The 24,826-nt window shown below is 38.3% G+C and overlaps 1 protein-coding gene across 1 annotated transcript; it reads left to right on the top strand.

Annotated features, from left to right (window-relative positions):
- MSANTD1 (Myb/SANT DNA binding domain containing 1) lies at positions 1–23,026 on the top strand. The gene is made up of 3 exons (XM_052780601.1): positions 1–418; positions 10,562–10,846; positions 20,065–23,026. The coding sequence occupies exons 1-3, from the start codon at positions 165–167 to the stop codon at positions 20,303–20,305; spliced, it is 780 nt and encodes a 259-aa protein (XP_052636561.1). The 5' UTR covers positions 1–164; the 3' UTR covers positions 20,306–23,026.
- The last annotated feature ends 1,800 nt before the right edge of the window (positions 23,027–24,826 follow it).

Genomic DNA, 24,826 nt, shown 5'->3' with positions numbered 1-24,826 from the left:
TTTTGTGCACTCAAGCTTCAAGCTGTTGCAAAAAGGTTTCATATGTTCTGTTGTCATTCAAATTCTTTATCCACATATGCATGTCTTGCACTACAAAAAACCTCAACTAAAAACTCAATCTATATTAAGTGTCCTCTTTTAAAACCCTTTTAGGTCAGTCAGCAATGGCTGCAGCAGAAATTCCCAGTTACATTGTCTCTTCTCAGACTGAGAAACACAGGAGGGCCAGAAACTGGACTGATGCAGAAATGAGAGGTTTAATGCTGGTTTGGGAAGAATTTTTTGATGAGCTGAAACAAACTAAAAGGAATGCCAAAGTTTATGAGAAAATGGCTAACAAACTCTTTGAAATGACTGGAGAAATTCGCCACGGAGAGGAAATAAAGATAAAAATTACAAATATGACATTCCAGTACAGGTAAGCTTCAGTTAATTCTTTTTATTTTAAGAGATTTTAGCAGGGACAACGCAGTGATTTTTGCCTTTCAGAAAGAAGTCTCCTAGAGGAAATCTGTAGATAAAAGATTAAAGATTGTTCATATCGCTTTTAAAATTCTCTCTTGCCAGTGCTGTTACGTCATTGTTAATTTTTTCCCCCATTTCATGTCAAACTCCGGGGCAACTTTGTTTCTTTATAATTAGCTAGCGTTGTTATGATGCAGAGGGATGGAAATGTATTTAGTGGGAAAAGAGATTTTTTTTTTTTTTTTTTCTCTTTGCTGAGGGGACTGATTGTGTTAGCTTGGCAGCAGTTCCTTGCAGTGAAACTCCTGCAGTTTGAAGTGGCCAGCGAGAATCGGTATTGTGAGGCAAAGTTTAAAAAAACCCCCACCGAATAATGTTTTGGGGGGCTGAAGCTCCTAGATTATGGTCTCGTGAGTTGAAGGGTTACACTTCACGGGGTCAAGAATAATTGAATGTCTTGTTACTGAGTGACACACATTGCTATAATTATAAGCAGCAGCAGCAGCGAAAGAACTATTATATCTGCAGAGAGAGAATCAATGTGCACCGTCAATACTGCTCCAAAGGAGTCGGGGGGAGGGCGGAGGTGTCTACAAGGGGATGATAAAGAACAGGCAGTGTCAGTCAGGAGGGGAAGTTGCCTTTAGAAAATGTGAGGCATTTGTGCATTTGTTGTTTGCGGGGGAAAAAAATAATTAGAACTTAAAAGAAATATTTGTGTATCTTCCCCCCCCCCTTTTTTTTTTTAATTCTTATCTCTATGAGGCACAAACTGCCTCATACTGGAAATCCTGAGTGGTGATTTTAGCTATGTGCTTGTAATGCAAGAAAATCAAATACGTGAGACTCTTATTTAATCTCTCCTCAAAGCTCGTATTAATAATAAAAAAGGTTATTACAGCAGGCAACCATGTTAAAACGGCTCGCTTTTCTGTAAGGCACCCTTACTGTATTTAATGCAGAGACTACTCATCAAATAGAAAACTAGGGAAAATCCTGTAAACCCCTTAACTTTGAATGTCCTTCTTCTACATTTCTATGATCCACAAGCATAATCTTTAACATCGTTTCCCATAATATTAAACTTGATGTTTTGTAGCAAATGCTAATGTCTCCAAAATGTTTTACTAACCCTGCTGTAATCCTTACAATCTCCTTCACCCAGACTGTAGACGAGAAAGCTGGAAGTAAGATAAATTTTTGCCCAGCATCACGCAGCAATTCACACTTGGATGCAGATTTAGAAGTCGGGAGTTGTTGGCTACCAGGCCTTTACTTAGTCTGCTAAATCTGCAGTCCTCCCTGCTGAGAAATACATCTCGTGGCACTGAGATTTTACAGGTGTCTAGCAACACTGCACAATATTTAAGTGCTGTAATTGCCAAGTGGAATAGGTTATTTCTGTCAGCCTTTGTTCTAAATTTTCAGTGTTGTCATCAATCAGACTGCCTCAGTTTTTCTAATTAATGTTTTTACTTTAAAGTTGCACCGGGGGAAGGGAAGAAATAAAATCACTCACATTCGTGCACTCTGTGTGTGTATGTGTGGAAACACAGCACTTTTTTAAAAAATTCATCTTATGTTTCTGTGAACTTCTAAGATTGTTTCTGTTGCATATTGTCATGCTGCTTTTCTATTTTGCAGTGCATTGCAGCTCCCTGCTTATTGATTAAGATGCTAATGTAGGAGAGTTAGAAAACTGCCTTGCACTGTCACGGTGCTGTTTCATTTTGTATGAAACACATCTTTCTTATTGTTTGTTCTTATCCAAAGCACGCCTGTGTGCTTTGCTTTCGAGGCAAGGGGGTAGAGAGAGGAGGGACAAACAAAAGCTGTGACTTACAATTTCTAGTTTTCTGGGTACTTTTTGTTGGTGTGTGAAGATAGCAGACGTTGTGATGAAACTGTAAATGATGTGAGTTGCCACCGACTGCTGGCTTTGCTGTGAGGCAGCTGAGTTTTAATCCACGTTTTGGTGCCTGCAGGATACTTGAGGAAGATGCTTTACCTCACTATATTTCTGGGCATCATTGCTGCACTGTGGCATAAACTGAAAAAGAAGATCCTGAGAGTAGGAAAATGCTCTATTTTGAGAAAATATTTTGTAATGATTACGTAGGGTTAGTAAGCGTGACGTGGGAGAAGGTAGCACCAGCAGCAAGAATGAGGGGGGTGTTCTGCACCCGAGCGGTTATTTCTTCCTACCACTTCAGGATCCTTTACTTTTTTAGGCAACTGCTTACAGCGTTGCAAACGTGCTATGGTCTCTAGTCTTTAATAGTCTGAAATGAACTGGATTAGAATATTTAATCAGATCATAGTATTATTTAGCTGTGTGCCATGATTTCATAAAGGAAAATAAAATTTCTGTCCTACAAATTGCTATGCATATGTATATGCATGTATACATATATGGGTTTTTTTCTGTAAAAGGAAAAGCAGTACTTGAATATTTCTACTAGTCCTTTTAACCAAGTTCAGTGTTAAAAGTGTTGTCACTGGCATGTCTTATCTTGGGACATCTCTTGAAACAGATATTAATGATCTGAAACATTAGAGGATCTGAAATAGAAAGCAGTGAACACATTTATAATGGTCCTTTCTAGTTTGAGGATCCCATAGCATTTTAAGATGCAGTTCTGTAAATACTGTTTTGCTTATTTTGCTCAGTGAAAGCCATTACTCATTGTGCACAAGGAGTCAAAGTCAGAAAAAAATACACATAGGTAGGGGAGGAGTGTTTCTTAGTTGCTAATTATTGCAGTTGCTGCAGCTAATGCAACTACGTGCATGCTTACGGTGGCACAGAGCTCAGTGTGGGCTTACAGCCCAAGTATTCACCCTGGTTCCTGGTATGTTGGGATTCTACGTGGAATTTTGTGCTGCCAGATAAAGTTAGTTCAGGTGTAGTTTGGTGCATGTGAGCATCTGTCACAAAAGCAATTTTAGGGTGATCATATCCCATTCCTCCACATCTGAGGTAAAAACATTATTCAGATGTTAAAATGCCATTATATAAATCTATTTTATGTCATTGTTTTCTCCTTGAATTCTTGTGTTTATTTCTGACTGCCCTATATTTCAACGAGGTGACAAGAGAATGAGAAGATGTTTAGGAAACACAATTAGGCTGAGATGTGGAAAGCTTGCTTTATTAAGAGAAATGGAAAAGTTTGTGACTTGCTTGGAAAGAAGGCAAAGAAATATAAAGGAGTTCTAGAGGTGCGTAAAAATGTACAGTACTATTTTTCAGAATATAAAGCAGGTATTTCTTTTGCCATAATACAAGAAGTTATTTATTGGAATTGCAAGGCAAGAAATCTAAAACTAGTTAAAGTCATATAAATTTGTATTGCACTGCATAATAAGCATGTGGAACTCATTACCACTGAAAATCATTGACACCAAGAGAGCAGTAGGTTGTTTCATTATTATTATTTTTACTAAAGATTAGATTTATTAAATAAAAATACAGACATTGTCTTCAAATTAGATAGAGTTATAAAACACAACAGCTTTCAGGAAACTAGTGGTCGATAGAAAATTAAGCAAGTGTCTTTATGGGCGAACGTGCCCCCAAAACCTGTCTATCAAAATGATTCTTGAAGTATTTAGCACTGACCTTAGTCAGAAGTGAGGCAGTGGGATGATGGGCTGATCTGGGAGCGGTTCCTGTATTCCTCTGCATTACCATAGTCCAAGTGCATTTGGAGGAAACTATTCAGGGAAAAATATACCATGACCTGAAGTAATTCTTACTGGAGTCTCTGTATATTAAAGGACCATTTCATCCACCGTGGAAATTGGATGGGTGGAAAATTCTGCCACAGCACCATAGGTGGAAGGAAAATTTTTTTGCAGGTGCATTTGAGTAAAATTCTGCTTTTAGGAACTGCTGTAGAATCTGAAATATCTGCTGTGGATAGATCAGCCGCCAGGTTTTTAATGTTCAATTTTAAAGACACCTGCACGGTGAGCTGCGTGAACCTCCCTATTTATCTGTCTTGGAAGAAGGAAGGGCTGAGTCAAGCCTGCTGGAATGCAAAGTTAAGCTTTCTGATGTGCTGGTCATCAAAAGTTTTGCAGAGATTAGCATGCCAGCTCTTGCAGTTTAGCATCACTTAGAGCATGTGCCGAGTTCTTTCCATTATGTAGGCTACTTGGGGCATTCAGCACATACGAACCGGTAATTAGTCCTTCTAAAAGAAAGCACTGTCCTGTCACCACTAATATGCTGATCTTAATGTGTAACAGTGCACTGCATCTGTTGTTACAATATTTCCACTGACATAATACACACTGGCTTATAAAAAGGAAGAAGGGTTTGTAAAGCTTGCACAGCAGTCCACAGTTTTGACTGATTCCCTCTGATGTTTAAAAATAAGAGCTGTGTGAATGCAAATTTATTATTTTCAAAAACATCACCCTCCCCAAAGCCTAGAAACCAGGATGCAGCTGTTGCTTTTTTATTTAAATCGCAGTCAATTAATGTTAATGATTGGTAAATTTGAATCAGTCTCATGATTTGAATAAAAGATTAGTCTAATTTTTTATTTTCTTGTGTACATGATAGCAATTAAACATTGTTGCTTGTGTAATCCGTTGCTATACTCTATGACATTAAGCAACTGGAATATTTGACCTCTGCTACAGCAAATGATAAAATATAAGTGCAGCCAAATAACTGCAGAAAGTTGAGTTTGAATATTTTACTATCTTTCTCTTTAATTTCAATAATTTATATCAGATGCAGAACTTAGTACTGTACTTTCATACATCTTTCTTCTCCTCACCATTGATTGGTTCATGAACAGTTGCTATTTATTATTTATTTTGAAAGCTTTTCTCAGAAACCCCAGGAGATGGATCTTGTATCCATTCCTTAAGGCAAGTAGTAATATCAAATACTGTAATAATAATAAAAAAGCAATAGTGTTTTGAGCAAAGCCTAAAAAAAAGGCAAGTTATAGATTGCTTGCTTTCTACTGACTAAATAATGATGATTTAAAAAAACTCTTTAGAACATAATATTGTAATACTTTTATTTTAGAAGGAGAATTAATAGGCACAAAGAATAAAGTCTGAAGAAAGGTCAACGGCAGCACAAATTACTCAACTGTTGTCTCAGTCCATTCAGTGGAGCATTTTGGCAGTAGGATCTCAAAGCCCATTAATTTATTCACTTCTCTGCAATAAGACAAGCAACCACTTTTCAGATTAACTGGAGTGACAATGTTTTTCATACTTCAGACATTTGTCCACCGGTAGCTCTACTTTGGTCCCTGAGTTTTTGGAGAGAGTTCTCAGTTGCCTCTGCTCTCAGCTGGATTTTAATAGAGCCTCATGAAACAGCAACAGGTCTAGATAAACTCAGCATGAATTTATTTTGCAAGCTCTGTTGACTTTCTCACTTACCTCTGTTTCTTACCTGATTTTTCTGCCTGGCTTGCTCACTCAGGCAGTGATTTGCCCAATTTCAAAGTGTTGAATGTTTGGCTCATCTTCCTCTCTCATTTCTGGTCTCTTGCACCCCAGCCTTACTATTGTCCTGTTTCTTTTTAACGTCTTCATTTTTCATTAAAACAAACAAACAAACCACAGAGAAATAAAACAAACAAAACCCCCCCAACTTTACGTTTTGGATTCAACTAAGACCTGGTGTGATGAGTTACGGTAATGACTGACTGACAGCAGTAAATTCATCTTTGCTTTAGACTTCAGTTCTGCCAGGGTTATGCTTTCCTCGATGCAGGCAAAAACTCTCAGCTGTCTCACTAGGTTTTCTGGACTTCTGGCAGCTGTGGAAAAAAATATTTAAAAATCAGTGAATTCTGAAACTTGGTATTAATATTGCTAAGTTATTAATTTGGTTTGTTTTTACCAGAAAGCTAAACCATCACCACTATTCCAGTGAATGTTCTCCCTGTTAACCTCCACCTGCCGCGTTCCTACTTCTTTTCAAGAGGACTGACACTCCCTTCCCCCTTATCTTCTCATCTCTCCATCTATTTCATCCTTTTTTCTTTATGTATGAGCCAGACTCCGTACAGGTAGATGGTTGCTGCTGGTGTTGCTTTTAAGCTAACAAAGTTCTCTTGCCTACCTTCTGGTAGTGATCCCCTTTTTTTTAGCCCAGAGCTATGGTAAGCAGTCAGAAGTGAAAGAATTAGTATCCATTCAATGCATTCAGAGCCAGAGAAATACCTTGTTTTATATAGCTGCAACTCTACAGCTGTCAGATAATAAACAACAGCTCTTCCTTCAAAATCATGATAGTTTTGTAAAAAAAACCATGGTCTGGGTACACAGCTGAGCTCAGACATAAAAACCAAGGTACTGACCTACTCAGGCAAAACACCTGCTCCTGAAAACTTTTCATAGAATCACAGGATGGTTTGGGTTGGAAGGGACCTTTAAAGGTCATCTAGTCCAAGCCCCTGCCATGGGCAGGGACATCTTCAACTAGATCAGGTTGCTCAGAGCCCCGTCCAACCTGACCTTGAATGTTTCCAGGGATGGGGCATCTACCACCTCTCTGGGCAACCTTGTTCCAGTGTTTCACCACCCTCATTATAAAAAATTTCTTCCTAATAACTACTCTGAATCTACCCTCTTTTAGTTTAAAACCATTGCCCCTTGTCCTGTCACTACAGGCCTGGTAAAAAGTCTCTCTCTGTCTTTCTTATGATCCCCCTTTATATATTGAAAGGCCACAATAAGGTCTGCCCAGAGCCTCCTCTTCTCCAGGCAGAACAACCCCTACTCTCTCAGCCTTTCCTCACAGGAGAGGTGCTCCATCCCTCCGACCATTTTTGTGGCCCTCCTCTGGACCCACTCCAACAGGTCCATGTCTCTCCTGTGCTGAGGACTCCAGAGGTGGATGTAGTACTGCAGGTGGGGTCTCACCAGAGCAGAGTAGAGGGGCAGAATCACCTCCCTCGACCTGTTGGCCATGCTTCTTTTGATGCAGCCCAGGATACGGTTGGCCTTCTGGTCTGCGAGCGCACATTGCTGGGTCATGTCCAGGTTTTCATCCACCAGTACCCCGAAGTCCTTCTCCGCAGGGCTGCTCTCAGTCCCTTCATCCCCAACCTGTATTGATACTGAGGGTTGCCCTGAAAATCACCAGCAAGGGTGGGTGATTTAGTGAAAGCAGATGCAAGTAATAAGGCTGAAGATACTTGGTTCCTTCTTTATTTCAGTCTTCACTGCCCAGGTGTCTCAGTCTGGTGTGCCTGGAGCAGGATTAGAGGAAATACCAGTAGTAGAAAAGGATTGAGTCAGGAATCACCTGTGAAAGTTTGTGAAGATTGAGGGAGGTCCCTGGGGACGGAAGAAAGGCCACTGTTGAACCCACCTTCAGAAAAGGCAAGAACAGGAGTTAAAAGTTGATTGATCAGCTTCCCTTCAGCTCCTGGGAAGATCACAGAGCAAGCCATCTTGGAAGCAATTTCCAGTCACATAAAGAAGGCGGTGGTGACTGGAAATAGCCAGAATGGATATACTAAGAGTGACTCATATTTAACTGACCTGCTTGCTTTCTGTGATTAAATGACTAGATCTGTGGATGAGGGTAGAGCAATGTATATTGTCTAGCTTGACAGTAGAAACCCTTTTGACACGGTCTCTGAGAACGTCCTTGTATCCAAGTTGGGATGTTATACTTCAAATGGAGATACTACCAGCTGGGTGAAAAACTGACTGGATCACTGGGCTCAAAGAGTCGTGGTTAATGGCTTGTACTCCACCTAGAGACTCATTCCAAGCAGAGGACTGTAGGGATTTATACTGGGACATGCCCTGTTTAACATCAACAACCTGAAGGAGGAGGTGGTGGAGTGCATGCTTACAATTTTGCAGATGATGCCAAAATTGGGGGTCTGCACATGCAAGGGCAGGGCTACCATTCAGAGGGACCTAGACAGGCTTGAGGAATGGGCTGACAGGGAACTCATGAAATTCAACAAGGGCAAATGCAAAGTCCTACCCCTGGGATGGTTGAATCCCCTGCACTGATACAGATTGGGGATGGACTGGCTGGGCAGCAGCTCTGCTGATGAGCACTTGGGGGTCCTGGCTAACGCTAGGCTAAACACAAGTCTGGCCCCAGAGCAGAGTCAGCAGAATACCAGCTCTGAGCTTTCCCTGTCCTTTTTGGCACAATGTTTTGCAGTCCTCAAGGCTCAAGCCATGTCCTGTGAAGTTTTAATGCAGCTGCTGGATTTTGCACTGGCATGGCTGAGATGTGCTCACTCATAGCTTTTTGCCATCTCACCCGTGAGGATGACCGACCATGGCAAATGCGTTGCAATGAGCTGCTGAGGATGGTAATGTTTTAAACCCCATTGCTTGAATATATTGGGGGTTTCAACATGGGCAAACAAATGTGGAATGTAGACTTGGCTAGTAGCTTATAGTGGTGTAATTGATATGTTTTTCATGCAAATAGCCTAAACAATTGAACTAAAAATAATCAATATCAAGTGATGGTTGCTGTCAGCCCTGTATTTAGCTATTTTTTATCTGTGCTGGATGGATATACATGTATTTGTACGTTGTGCTAGATACTCTCTGACGATGAAATTGCAGCAGTAGGTTGTAAAACATGTATGAAATTAAAATTTTGAATGCATAGAGGGCATAAAAATATGGATGGCTGTGGAGGCTTTGCTATGCAAGACTATGATGTGCATTTCTAAATAGCTGGAAAAGCTCATCAGACCTTGCAAGGATGAGAAAAAAAAAGAAAAAGAATCCTTAAATGGCTTTAAAATTTAAGCAAATCTTTCTGCCTTCTTTGCTCACTGGTGGATTTCCTCTTACCCTAGGCTGAGAGCTGTTTAAAAGGAAGAACTTCAAGTTCTCGCTTTTAAGTTTGGCACCATTTTTGTCATGTTTACATGTTATTTAATTCTATCCTTTGTAGGACCGGTGTGGGCAGGATGGATTCTGAGGAAGAAAAACCTGAAAGGCTTCAAGAAAGGGGGGGGGGGGGGGGGGGAGGCAGGTGTCCAGGAAGAGTTTTTATCCTTTTTTTCTGCAAATGGAAACCTCTTGCTAGCTGTGAGAATCAGATTTGGTTCAGCTTTTTGTTAATTTGAATGAAATTTACTTTATGAAAATGGAGCATTTGTCATTGGTCTTGTCTTTCCTGTTGTGTTCCCTTGCTGCATTTTGATTTAGAGTAACAAGATCCCAACTGGGAAAGGCAAATGAAAAGGAAGTTTGGGACTCTAGCTGGACACTGGAGTTTCTCTGAGATGTATAATTCATCTATACACCTCAGTTTTATACTTCTCAGTAAAAGTAAATAAAATAACAATGGGTACCAAGTGGGATAGCAGTGAACTTTGTGTTAGGACTGAATAATAGGTCTCATAATAAGATGCATGGGAAAGACAAGGTCATGGTTGATAGTCCTTTCACTATAATGTTTTTGTGCATGCTGTTTATAGTGCATTATTAAATGTTTTTGTTGGGGTTTTTGGTAAATTAAGGAAATTCTATACTTCTTCCTACGCTGATCTTCATTCTGTAACAGATGAACAGACATCTACATCTCATGGTTATTACTAGGATGTTTACCTAGGCAATTCAGAGCTTTTAGGCTATATTAGGAAAAGGATATAAATTATATTTATAGCCACTTGTATTTATCATGGAAAATAAATACTCATTTTTCAAAGCATGGAAGGACAGGGATGCCCATAGTTTGGTAAAGGCTGTGGTGTGTTGCATACTCCAGTTGTCAGGGACTGCTGTGAGATTGGTTAGTCTGGCACTCTGTAAGGGGAAGAAAAACTATTCTACAACCAACATAGTTCTGTTTCCATTAGAAATTGTAATGTTCTTTATTTGTATTGAATTTCATTTAGGGTTTACATGCAACTTTTAATCACAGGTCAAAACCAGGAAAAGAAACTAAAAGGCTTCATTGGAGATTAAAAGAAAAAAGTGTTTAATTTTATTCCATTCCATTAAAACATTCAGTTTGACTCCTAAATGTGACCAGAACAAATGTTTTGAGATAGAAGATCTGTATGAAAAGTACTTTTATAGGAAAACAAGATTTAATGTTCTATGCCTTTTCTTACAGGAAATTAAAATGCATGACTGACAGTGAAACCGTTGCACCTGACTGGCCTTACTACAAAACCATTGATAGGATCTTATCCAAAGTGACAGACCACAGTGATGTGAAAATGCATGAAAATCAGCAACCAGGTCCTTCTACATCACAGACGGAGGCCTCGCAGTCTCCATCAGCTAAGTCTACACCTCTGTATTTGCCATATAACCAGTTTACATATGAAGGAAGGGAAGAGTGCTTTGAAGATGAACATTCAGAGAGCTCGTCAAGCTTACTTTCTTACAAGCTGAGGTAGCATCTATTTTTCCCCCTTGTATTTCACAGAATGAACTGGATCTGCTATGTAAAGGGGACACCCTAGAACATTTTTCTCCAACAGCTTTTGTATCTTTTTTGTAAATCACAAATGAGATCTGTTCCCCAGTCTCAGCCACTTTGCTGAATGAGGGCATTTTCTTTATTCCTTTATGAGATACTGGAGGGGAGTAGGAGGACTGGGCAAAAAGTTGTATAATATTGCCAAAACTCAGCATGCATGTCACTGCTCACATGAGGTAGAGTGTTTATAATAGGAGCATAGGCATGTTCAAGAGAGTCCTGCAGTGCAATCAGAGATATAACATACCGCTTAGATGATTTTTGGCTTGCTCCAGTTTTGCTTTTGGTATGAGTATGAAATTTCTCTGGTTTCAGCTATTATTAAAATGGTGAAAAGCTGCAAACTAAATATTTCAGTGGACACTGAAATGCTGCTCATGCAGTTTTGAAGTACATTGTAACATTTTAAATACAATTGAGAATGTAACTTTTTCAAAGTAAATGCTAGTTTGAGAATGCAAACATGTTTCCTTTTTCCATAAGATTGGAGTTCTCTGGAAGGCAATATTTTAACAAAAGGCAGGGTTGTATACTTGATACAAATTTTAGACTTTACTGGTCTCATTTTTTGTCCAGAGTGGTGTGAAATAAGAGTTGATTACAGTTTTCTGGCAGGAAAAAAAGTTGATCCTAGAGATCCTTATCATGAGTCTGTGAGGCTTTAACTATGACAGTAAAATTATCTGTCAGTCATGCAACTGAGAAGGTGTTGAGCTGGAAGCAGAACCAACCTAACAAGTTTGGATTATTGTTTCCAGGCTTACTCTTGGATGAATAAAACTAGGGTAAATTCATTCTGTCATTCAAGCAAATAGCCCTTGAACAGCTGATTATTTTTTAAAACTTTTTTTTGGCAACTGAATACATATTAGGGTGTGTAATTCTTGAACTGTAAGCAACAATTTTTTTCATCCTAGTTCATTGTAAGTAGATATCCCTGATACACAATTTCTCTTGATTTTAGGATTTGCAAACTCCAAGATCGCTTTTCTGAAGCAATAACTTTTTTCCTAATTCACAATTTGATTTCCAATAATATTATTTAATATTTAATTAGAAGGTCACTTTTCCACAAATATGAGCTATATGCTGTTCACTAGGCTATTTAATAACATCAGACTTTTTCAAAATGCCAGATGTTAAGTTTCTTCAGCTTAGGGACAACTCCAGGACAATACAGTTTTGTACCATAGGTGACTGGTAGGGGATGACAGAGGTCACCACACCAGGTTTCATTACAGAGCGTAGACAAGCCATCACAGAAGTCAAGCTAATGAACCACAAATGTGTATCTATCTGTTGTGCTTACAGTTTGCACGTGGACTCCCACTCTCATGTAGGTGCTTTCATTCACAGCTAAAGTGGACTTAAGCCATTCTAACCGAATTATTTCCATAGTGATAAGATCTGGAAAATTTAGGGTATAATGCATTTTAGCCAGCTTCAGGGTCAGTGGGTTTTTTTACTTTGTCTAAGGTAATTACCTAAGCTGTTTTAGTAAAAAATATTTTAACTTTACTTGGCCAATGTAGAAACTGCAGGTCATTTAACTCTGGCCTTTAACGGCACAGGCTGGCTTTCAACTGGCTGCAAGGCTGTATGGCAGGTGATGATGCTTTGTCCTTGCAGTAGGTCAGGCTGCAGTGCTGCTGTTGCCTGCTAAGGATGGCTGCGCAACAGTGTTTGGGAGCTGGAGGAAAGGGTAAGTCAGGTATCAGTGTGGTAGGACCTCCATAATACATTGCTCTCTAATTTACAAATGCAGCCATGCTTTCACAGTCTCTACTATAAACAAATTTTGTGCAATATAATATTGTGCTTATCATTTAACAGCAAGATATGTACATATTCACAAGCTAAAATACAGTTCTGCTGTGTTTAAAAAAAGGAAAAGTTGAGCAGTAGATACCACTCGAGAGATTAGCATAACATTTCAGGTGACCATTGTGATCGGATTAAAAATTAGAAGGCACTTGTGATATTAATGGGGCACATATCTGGGAGGAGGAAAAGTGGTATTCCAATAGTCATAGGAGGTTTTGAAAAGCTCGTACAGCTTTGACCTGTTTAGTTTAGCCTGATGAATGAGAGAAGGGTAGGGAACCCTTTCTTGGCCAGAAGGAAATACAGTGCTTGCTAATGATATCAGATGGGTTAAAATCACTTACAGCTGCCATGGTAAGACAAGGAAGATAATTCTTTTAGAGTTACTAATGGAAAATTATGAACTGAGAAGCAATTTTCAGCGTAAGCAATTAGTGTGTCATCCTGTATTTGAAAAACACTTTGAAATAGCCAACAAGAGAGAAAAGAATTAGCATACAAAATTTGGGTCCATCTTGGCTTTTTTGTAAATGCCCTTGCCTCTAAACAGTACACAGTTGATCTAACAGACTCAAAAAAGGAGCTAAAGGCAATACTGGGATTTGAAATTAAAAGAACATTTCAGGTCCTCAATTTCTCTCTTGATTTTTGTACATTATGGCTACGCAAAACAATTATTTTGAAACATTTTGAAAAATATATGCACATATCTATATGTAAAATATAGATGCATTTTACAGCTGTATATTTTACAACTGTATATTCCTTTTTTTCCTGTGAAGCAGACTATACACTGATCAGTCAAGTATGCAAAGTAAGCTTATGCTATGGGATTTTTTTCTTCAGTAATAAAAATCATAATGTTATGGCAACAATAGATAGTGGAAAAAACCTCAAGCAGTACTTTTTTTAAGTCAATTTTTGAACTTCTGAAAACTTTAGTGTTATTCCCTTAAACTCTCAAACACAGCTTTTGAGTGTCAGCTTTGTATTTTCCACAGTATCCTTGAACATAGCAGGAGGATACTTGGCTATATAAATTACAACTTAAAAAAATTTATTGATTTTAATGTTTAGCTTTCACGATAGAGAAAGATGCCAAGATTTATACTTCAATCAATACATACATACTCTCAAGCTAAAAATAGCTGAAACTGGGTTTCTTTGCATTTTATTTGAAATTCTTTGTGTTTGGGACCTTCTTACAAAAAACAAATTTTGCTAGGTAGTGATAATACAATTAATGTGGGATAAAATTAATTTTTATTTTTGTTGCAATTTCCAGATGAGGAAAACATTTGGAATCCCTATTTCCCTTTAGTGGGGCTCCTGCTATTTGTTTAGTATTGTTCTAACACTGTTCTTGGGCTTCAACAAAGCTTGTATTTTACTGCAATGTCCATAAAACATCTGACAATAAGAGAATTATTCTATTATGGTCAGATAATATAATGCAATGTGGCAGAGTCTTGTACTGCAGCTTAAACTTTTAAAATCAAAATTCCTGACACCACTATAAATGACTTTTTATCTAACTGAAAACAGTGTTTTTTCACCCTGTGGACTAATTTATAGTCTTTATTTTCATTGTTAAAGTAATGACAGAACATAATTATACAGACTGCGAATGTGATTCAGACTTCATCTGTTCTGCCATTTCTATTGTACTGAAAATGGAGGTGAAAGAGTTACTTTCACAGATTAATAGACCATAATAAAACCACCATGTCATCTACTCTGACTTCTTGTTAAATACCATCCATGTATTTGAATTCAGTTATTTTGGTGTGGAGCCCAGAAATGTTATGGAGGGGGTTCTGTGACATGCTTCCCTTCAGCAGAGGACTACTGCACTCAGGAGCCCCATGTCTCTGTTGTCCTCCACTTCTTTGCTTCTATGATTCATTTGACTCTTGGAAATTTTTACTAGATATTCAGTCTAGATCTGATATATTCAGAAGATGGAGAATTCAGTCATCCCTATGGGGTTCTGTTGTAGTGATTAATCCTTTGCTTAAACCAGTGTCTTGTTTCTAATGTGAATATAGTGATTAAAATGTCAGATGTTACTTCCATTTATTTTTCTTTTCACTATATTCCAGACCCTTTCAGCATTTTTCACTTTTTGCCTCAAGGTAGTTGTGTACCATGATCATACCATCTTTGGTATTCTTTAATTTTTAAATGTAGATTAAATAATTTGGTACAGAAGGTTTACATATGGAGAAAGAGTAAGAATTGGTAACATGAATTAGCTAAGATATGAATTGTTTAATAGAAGTGCATTAAAACTTGGCGAGGTTGCTAATTCAGGAAATAACAGTTTTGGCAAAGCCTTTAATCTTTCTAAAATTATGCCATGGCTATTTAAAATCTGAATGGGCAGCATCTACAAAGAAGTTTGAGCTTTAGGCTATGCGCATTATGTAGTGCATCTTAACTCATTATGCAGACTTGTTATCATAGCAAGATGCTTTGCCCAGGCTCCAAGCCATTTTTGTGGTTCTTTTCTATACTTGACTTCAAGGATGAGCTTCATTAATTCCTGAATGCATCTGGCTGTATTTGAATGAGCCGAGTTTACCAGGAGATCCAGGTTGCTCGATCCTCAGTCCTCAAACTCTGAAGATCTTTGTGCCATCTCTAAAATTAATGTGACTTATTTCCAGATCATTGTTAATTATTTTCCATAAAGATATGGGTTATGGAGGTCCACTCAGATTTGTACATAGCTAAAAAAGCACAAACAAGCCAGAAATAGCCCTTAGCTGTTGAAAGCCATAAATTCCAGAAACCAATGGTACTGGAGACCCACTTGCCACGAAGTAGTCAGAAAGGAAGAATTGTTTCAGTGGTTTTGTGGGGGTAAAACATTTTGGTAGACAGATAACTCTTTGTATTCAACTTCTGCTTCATTTATTATTCACACACGTCCCTGAAATTGGGCCTTATTAGGTGAGTGCAGGCAATCAATCAAGGAACTTCTAATTGAACAGTGAATTAAATTGATCTTAGAAAGGTAGGCAGCACATGCATTTGAGACTTGCCTAATATCTTGCCTAATTATATCTGGAGGTTTTGCTTTGTTCACCCTGGTCCCCAATAAACACTGTCATTTCTGCTTGGCCTCCTAGATGAGATGGAACATTTTCTTTCCCTTGGTTTGCTTCCTTTGAACCCTGCCTGTCTGTTCTAGAGCACAGTGTGGAAATAGCTTTGCAAGCGTCTGCTTGTAACACAGTCCCAATGCCAGAGCTCCTCCACACTTCATTTGTGCGATCGGGGGAATACCAGTGCCAATTCTTTTGGAGGCTCCCTGCCGTAGACACTGTGGAGGCCCGAGAGTATCAGCAGATTTTGTATTTGAGGTCCTGGATTTCCTAAACCCCTCTTTCCTCCAGATCTCAAAATCTACCTTCAGAGACTAGGCAGACTAGGCTTGGCAAAGAGTGGAGATGCTTCCTTGGCAGAGGCTGTGGATGCTGTCAGGATCTGTTGCACCCCTACTGTCACAGACATGTTGGCTGCACAGGAATGCAACATGGAGAAAAGGCAACAAGAACCGACTGGTGTTTGCTGCAGCAAACATTGGTCATTTCTTATGCTCATGGCTATAGATTGCCAAACTACACATACTCCTAGCTGAAACTATTTGAGGATACTGATGCTGGTGGGCTACACAGTGCTGAACACATATTCCTATCCCTGCTTCCTTCTCGACTTTCTGTTATAAAAAGTTACTGACACTGGAGAGGTCTCTCTGGTGTGCTACCTAGGAGACCTAAAACTTCTCAAGAAAGATGGCTAAATATCTGAGGAAACGCTTCAGTATTCATATAACTCCGTCAGGCATCACTGGACATTTTATGTTGTTTCATGTTGCTGAGAGTTCTTTACTTGTAAATTAGATTCTTTAGGTCCTTCTTTTGTAGACCCCTTCTCAAGAGCTCTCCTTCAAGAGCTATTCTGAAAGAAGAGAGGATTGTAAATTCCAAGTCCTTACTATGGACTTGTGAGTGATCGCAAAACCCTCTCATTGGTAGTCACTATGGCTGGAGAGAAAAGGAGATTGGGAACACCACCAAAGCTAGGGGTGTATGAAATTCTTTTCAATGAAGGCTGTCTAATTACCAAGTCATGTTTGTTAATTGTAAACAAACATAGAGGCTACTTAGGAGACCTTGAAGAATCCTTGTGCCCTGGCTTTCAGGGGGACTTCTCTGTGCTGAAACCTGATTTTGAGCAAGCGCTTGTCAGTGAGTACTTTCTCAGTTATTAGCAGACGGCAGGTACTGCTGATACAGTTCCCCAGGTAGCTGCCATCACCACCACACATTTTGCTTCTCTTTCCTCTCTGAAGCTGTGCAAGACAGTTATCGTCTTGGGCATATGGTTATATGTCTTACAGGTTTTTGATGGACCACAATTGTTTAGCTGAAAAACAGATAAAATCCTGTACAGACTCTAGGAAAACACTTCAAAGATTTTTTTTCTTCTCTTAAACATAAGGCTTATTTTAGGTCTTTCAATCCAAATTACTCTATGTCCTTTTTTCATGTTTTTTTTTGGTCTCGATTGAAATTAAAAACCACATGGCAGCCACAATTGCCGAGAAGGTCAAGCAATACTCAGTGCAGCTCAGTACCATTGACATGCCTCAGATCTTCTCTCTCATTCCTTATGAAGGACCATTCTCACCAGGGCTTACTTTGACAAGATGCAAGCCCTCTTGTGGCTCTAGGAGCAGTTCTTACTTATTTCAGATAGCTACTTTCTAGTACTGTATAGGGAAGAGGATAGAGATCCATCAAGTTTTCAATATTTAAATCCTTTGTGAAGACAAGTTTAAATTCAAAAGGTGACTTTAGCTAAAACAATACCATAATTTCAGAAAGTTTCTTGCCCTGCCTACCAGAAAACATGCATTCTTTGTGAATGTGAGTGCAGTGATAGGAACCTTGGAATAACAGATTCAGTGCTTTCCTTAGACTGCTGTAGACCTTTTCCACTTGCTTGACTTCTTTGAGAACCACATTTCAAATCATTCTGGCCCTTAGAGTTAATGGGGAGAAACAGACTTTGCTGTCAGCCAAGACCCATTCTTGCAGGATTGGCTGGCTGTGATAATCTCAGTAATCAGCTGCAAGCTTGACCCACAATTTGAGCAGAGCAGCATGTATTTATTTTACGCACGTTTATTTGATGCCTGAAGTCAAATATGATATATAGATCTGCAAAGGTGGGTTTATTTTGTATATCTTCCAAAGTTTTGTTTAGCATAAAGATGATGACTTTCCCTTAGCATCATTGTAGTAGTGTAATAGTGATAAAGCCCTTTGAATTATACAAGTAACTTTAAATTCTTGGATAATCTGAAAGCCAGTGGTCTTGTTCACTGTGTTAGTGTGCCACCTGCAAAGGAAGATTGTTGTTCTTTCTTACCTGTGCACAGGGAGACAGCACATTCAAATGACTAAACAGTGCTCAAACAGTTTCCCTCATGACCAATTCTAAATTTTTTTCTCTAAGATTTTAATAGCATTTAATTTAATCCACTTGTTTCTTTTCATAGAGCTCACCCTTTTTCGGTCATTGCATTCTTAAATGTCAAGGGGCTTGTATATTTTTGTTATATTTGCATTAATTCTTTCAGGTGCTTAGGATTGTTTATTTCTCTTGCTGAGAGATCTGAATGTCACAGTCACTGTTGCACAAAGCCTGTCAAGTAGGATAAGAACATGAATGAAATTATGATACCAATCTGCCACAGCTGAGTGACCTCCCTCCCCACTCCCCTTCTTCACATTAATAAAAATACATTCCTCAAGAGTTCAAGTTATCCTTATTCAAGGATGCCTTGAAATCTGCAAGATGTTGACATAGCATACTACTCACAACTGTGCTATCTCATTATTGCATTTCACCTAGAAAGGATACTGCGTTTGGCAGAACACAACTGAGATTGCTGTTTGCGTGAACGGACTTCAAGACCCATCATCAGATAACTTCGATGTTGGGGACTCCAGTCTGGAGTTACAAAAAGTGTGAACAAACACGTGGACTACCACTTTAAGTTGGAAAAGAAGTGATCCAGCTGTAACTGGAGGTTTTTAAGATGTGTCATACACTTACACATTTGCCGGCTCGTACTCAGCTGGCTGCCGACCAGCACCCCCAGGTCCTTTTCTGCCGGGCAGCTTTCCAGCCACTCTTCCCCAAGCCTGTAGCGCTGCATGGGGTTGTTGTGACCCAAGTGCAGGACCCGGCACTTGGCCTTGTTGAACCTCGTACAGTTGGCCTCAGACCATCAATCCAGCCTGTCCAGATCCCTCTGTAGAGCCTTCCTACCCTCGAGCAGATCAACCCTCCCTTCCAACTTGGTGTCATCCTCAAACTTGCTGAGGGTGCACTCAATCCCCTCATCCAGATCATCGATAAAGATACTAAACAGAACTGGCCCCAGAACTGAGCCCTGGGGAACACCACTTGTGACCGGCTGCCAACTGGATTTGACTCCATTCACCACAACTCTTTGGGCCCAGCCATCCAGCCAGTTTTTTACCCAGCAAACAGTACGCCTGTCCAAGCCATGAGCAGCCAGTTTCTCCAGGGGAATGCTGTGGGAAACGGTGTCAAAGGCTTTACTAAAGTCCACATAGATGACATCCACAGCCTTCCCTTCATCCACTAAGAAAAGAGGGAATCTTGTAAGCTGTATCCTGCTAAACTTTTATGTTTATAATGTTTTGTGATGGAATATACAAATGAGTGGTCAGTGCAACTATTGTGTCTCAGTGCAAGGGCAAATTCTGAGACTAGTATTCTGTAGTGGGTCCAGCCTTACTGATGCAATGCTTTAAGAAACGAGCTGTAACTTACCACCACACATAACAGTGCAGCGCTTTCTCTGGATGGGATGGTTATTTCAGCATTAAAATTGGAGTTTTAATGGCCAGATGAGCAAAATCTCTCTCCCAATACAGTTTATAAATTCAATGTGTAAGAAATGTCAAGATTGGAAAAAAAAAAAAAAAAAGCCTGGTGTTGTGCAGGGAAAATTCTTATTAAAAACAATGAGATTTAAAAACTTTTTTTTTTTTTAAACTGTCTGTAACACTATGCAATAATACAGTAAATACTTATGTTTTGGCATGAACTTGAGAGGGAATTTATTGGAGAACACAGAGGGGTTTAAAAATAGGACTAGGTTGTAGCTTGGCCAAGAATGTAGTATAGAATTTTAGGTTCTAACATAGTTCTTTTTTTATAAATATAAGTTTAATTGTTAACATGTATTCACATTTCAGAGCTGAAGAAAGACCAGTTAAGAAAAGAAAAATGCAAAGCTGCAGCTTCCAAAAGAAGAAGCTAAAAATAATGGAGGCCATGTTGGAAGAACAAAAGAAGTTGAGTAGAGCTATGGAAGAAACCTGTAGAGAAGTGCGCAGGATTCTGGATCAGCAAAACATCATTCAAGTTCAAAGCTTACAGTTACAAGAGAGAATGATGAATCTACTGGAAAAAATGATCTCCAAATCTAATGTGTAGTTTCCTTTGTGAATGCCTCTGAGATTACTATTGATATTATAGATATCCCTTTATTGCACACCATATGTGTGTCTGTTGCCATATTCCCAGGTTTTCCATGGAAATTAAAACCCTAGTGTAATCTTAGTTAAGCAAAGAGAACAGATAATGCAGGGCGAGAGCTATCCAGTATGATAAAATTAGTGCAATATATGCCGAAGTTGAATTATTTTTATATGGAAAGGTTAAGGGATGAATAGCTCTGGGAACTTCAGTACTATTTATGCCTAGGTCAGGTATTGTTTTACGAACAGTGGTGTTGTATATTGTTTCACATCAAGGACTGTAGCTTGACCTGTTGTAGGAGAACGAAATAGTGCATTTCTAAACATGGTAATTGCATCTTGACTTTGCTGATGATTAAACCCTGTTTTGAAACATATGCCGTGATTGTGCAAGTGAACTATGGTTCTTGTGAAGAGCTAGTTGGGACCATGAGATACATCATTTTAAACTCCATGCCTGATATGAATAGTACTCTAAAGTATTAGGGTAAAAATAGTCTATTCAAATACACTTTTGATATAAAGAGAAAACCCCAAACCCACCTTACTATATGCTGAATACTAAAATGTATAGAAGATACTTGAAGTTGCTTTTGATATTAAATGTTTAATTTTTTTCATTATTAACTGGAATCTGTTGACTTAATGAACAACCAGCAATGAAAACTCTCATTTATTCTCTATCACAAAAGAAAAATATTGTATTGTGTGTATATACATATATATATATATATATATAATCTATCAAATGAAATAAAGAAAAAGAAGAAATTTATTATTGCTGGGCAGATAGTATGCTTTGGGACAATGAAAAATACTGGGAGAGACAACCACGGTCAAAGTTTTTAAATTCTTAATTGCAGTGCAAAGATCTATACTGATGCCCAAAATATAGAGATGGAAGTCATGAAGAACATTCAATACCTCTACAGTAGTAGTTGCTGGTGGCACAGCTTCGGTGTGCAATTAGAGGTTTTAAGGTGTGGTCTGTAAGGAAGATCAACATTGATATACCACAAGAGGGAGCTGGAGGCATAAAGGATTGTATTTAAGTCGTTAAGATGAGGTTCCAGCAAATGTTTCATTCTTCAATGAAATATGACATTGAAATAACCTTTTACATAAATTTAAAAATTCATCGGCTGAATTTCCTATATACCATTTCTTTTTGCATTCTCCTTGAAAAACATATTTCTGCTGCTTTCACTGTATTTGCAAGACTGAAGGTTAGATTCAGATATAGAAGTATGGAATTAATGGTAGTACTAGGAACTCAGGCCATTTTCCATTCCCACTATTAAATAATGCTCCCTCTTGAAACTTGCTTTTGAATTTTTGCATTTTCCTATATATTTTAACATATTGTTGTCTAAGCTAATGTTAGCTAAACTATTTTAAAACCCAGACCCAGCCAATTAATCTGTAATTATGCTTAGTGAACAGGATAAAGGTTATACTCACCAAGCAAAGTAATAATATGTGGAAATGTTTCTTAGAAGATCCTGCAGGTATGAAGATTACGAATGATTAAGTATGTAAGTGTGGCCCATTCCTAGAGAGTTTAATTCATGATAACAGGATAATGCAAATGTAGTAGAAGACTGAACCAGCAGAAAATGGTGGCTGCTGAAAATAACTTTCCTTCACTCCACCTTTACTACAGTGATTGGGTGACTGGAAAAAGGGCAAGTGTCTGCAAAGATAGGGTGATAGCTGACATTTAGCAAAAGTGAAATTCCAAATACTTTTGTGTATGTAAATTGAATTAGTCATATCTGGAAGAGAATCATAAAACCTTATTATATCTCTGCCTGCAGAGCTACTGTTAAAAGCAGGACTGTTCCTAATGTTATATAGGTGATCAGAATACTTGCAAGAGCATTGTCATACAGGCATATAAGAGAGAGGGCATATATGTTGTGTGCTTTGTCATGGTTTTGCACATTCCAAATGTAGATCTGTAACAGATTTGGGTAGGCTGATGTATCCATGTTGTAGTGCTTCCTGACACTTTAAGTTGTTTACAGTAAGATATAAAGAAACTCTCCCCTGACTCCACAGGGATTAAGAATATTTGCTGATATTATCTACTTGAACCTTATAGCAATTAAATCCAATTAATGAGCAATAACAATGGCAGCGTATGTGAACCTTGTTCCGTAGAGTAGGTAGCCCCTCTCCTTGCATGCTAAGAGAATTGTAACTCCAGAGCTGTAGGAACAGGAATGGAGGAAATCCACTGATTCCTTGCCTGCTACCACAAGCAACCGTGTCATAATCCCTTTTGTAAATGTGTGGACCTTAAAATGAATTAGGTGTTTTGTCCCCAGAATTATATGAAGAGCTGCATTAGAGATGGGTAAACTGCAGTTTAGAAGACTGCTTCTAGGATTATTCCTGCTCAATTTATACCAATTTCTTCTTGTATCAACACTGTGATTTTGCCACTTGCTGTAGCATTTACTCTTGAGAGCCAGAGGTCATGTCCCATGCAGCCCTTCTTCAGAAGACTAACACTCTTTATAAGGTAGGGATTATTCTAATGACTGTTTTGTTAATTTTGCTCTTTGAGTCCATCCTTTTTAAAGATGAATGACCAGAATGATATACAGCATTCTAGATGAGACTCCAAACATTGTCTTATGTAACTACATTAAAGGAAGTGGTGTTTTCTGGAGGTTGTGAGATTTTATTTCTATATAAAACATCATTTTTTTAGTAGTTAAATTTAGAAGTTCAGTTTTAAAACCTCATCTCTTTAACAAAAGGCTTTATTCCCATCCTTCCAGATTATATGTGTTCTAGCCCTGTTTTTGTTCAGAGAGTGAACACAGCACTGCTGTAGACAAATATAACTAGTTTCATGTATGACAATTTTTCTAATGCTCTTTTTGACAACAGGTTGAAAATTCCCTATCTACCCATAGTTTCTTTTTGCTGCTTGTTTCATTTGTTTTAGTAAAGATTGAATATCTACCTGAAAAAACAGGTTGAGTGATTTTTCTGTTTTTTTTGTTTTGTTTTGTTTTTTAAGGTAGGCACAGATTTCTCATCTATAGAGGACAGTTACCTGCAGGTAAAGATATTTGAATATTTGAGCTATTCAGACAAATTATAACTTGAAAGACCTGCCTAGAATTAAAATGCTTGGTAGAATTCCTGGTTTTGCAAAACTGAGACACTGCTGTTGTGTCTGTATGAGTAGGGAGTTTAGAGTGTAGTAAGTATTCAAGGAGAGCACATCAGGGGTTACTCAAGTTTATCATTGTAACTATGACATTAAAGGAACTCCCTCATGGCTGCTAGAAGTGTGATCAACAAACAAACTGTAGCACAGGAAAACAAATTTCTTATTTTCAGGGCAGTAACGGGGTCAACACAGTATGATATCACTTTCACTAAATGAAGCGCCTGTATTACACACAGATGGTGCAAATGGAAAAAATAAATAGGGGAGGAAATACGCTGCCTGGAGGCAGGTGACTTTGTAAGTGATGTAAAAATGGAATGAAAAGGAACCTGAGGAAGCAGATGAGAAAATGAGACATTGAGAAACATGCAAGCAATTGAGGAGAAGCAGATTGTGATGAAAGGAAAGATGGAAAAAAAAAAAAAAAGTTAGGCAAAGGGGCAAAGTAAATGCCTCCCAAGGAAGCTAGTAATGACAGGGACGAGAAGGAACATAACATTTTAAAAGACAGGAAAGTGAAAATGGAAGAAAAAACATAATGTTGAAGGAGAAAAGTTACATTATGAATATGAAGATCTAACACTTGTGAAATTCTGTATATTTTGAATAGACAGCTCCTACCAATAACTTAGACAAGTTCTAAATAGGGTACAGCAAGCAGTGACATTTTTTTTCCCACCAGAGAAAAATAAGTCTCTGGACAAATATTTGGAAGCAAAAATATTTTTCACAAACTAGAGAGGTTAAGTAATTTATAGTAGGATCCCATTATAATTAAACAGCATTTTCTCATGTTGGTATTAACAATTTGCTGGTTAAAATAGTTTGTAACTTTTTTTTTTACTCCTTGACTTCAAATTGGAGAAGCATTTTAAGATTTTAGTTTATTTCAGGCCTTGCCAAGTTTAACAGTTATGCACAAAAGCAGGCAATATATTTATGGACATGGAATGTCTTTTATCATTTTCTCCATAAACAGCTATCTCTTTTGCAAAGTACAAAACCAGCAGAAAAACACATAAACAGAATTTTAAAATTATTTTTCCAGACTTAATCTGCCCAATTCAGTGTAGGTAAAAAGAGTTTACAACTCTGTAGACTTACCCTAAGTTGACAGCCTGGTTCTGTGAATAGTCTCTTGTACTAAAGTCAACAGGACTACTCCAATAAATTTATTGAACTCTGTATTTATATGTTTGCAGGATCAGTTTCTATGCTGATAATGTAATGTGAAAGGCAAATTTGAAAAAGAAGTTTAGAAACATTTGGTGGTGTTATGTCAGCAAG

The sequence above is a fragment of the Harpia harpyja genome, chromosome 2 (genome assembly GCF_026419915.1).
Source record: "Harpia harpyja isolate bHarHar1 chromosome 2, bHarHar1 primary haplotype, whole genome shotgun sequence".
Classification (NCBI taxonomy): domain Eukaryota; kingdom Metazoa; phylum Chordata; class Aves; order Accipitriformes; family Accipitridae; genus Harpia; species Harpia harpyja.
Note: the sequence above shows the minus strand (reverse complement) of the source record. Positions and strands in the feature narration are given on the sequence as shown.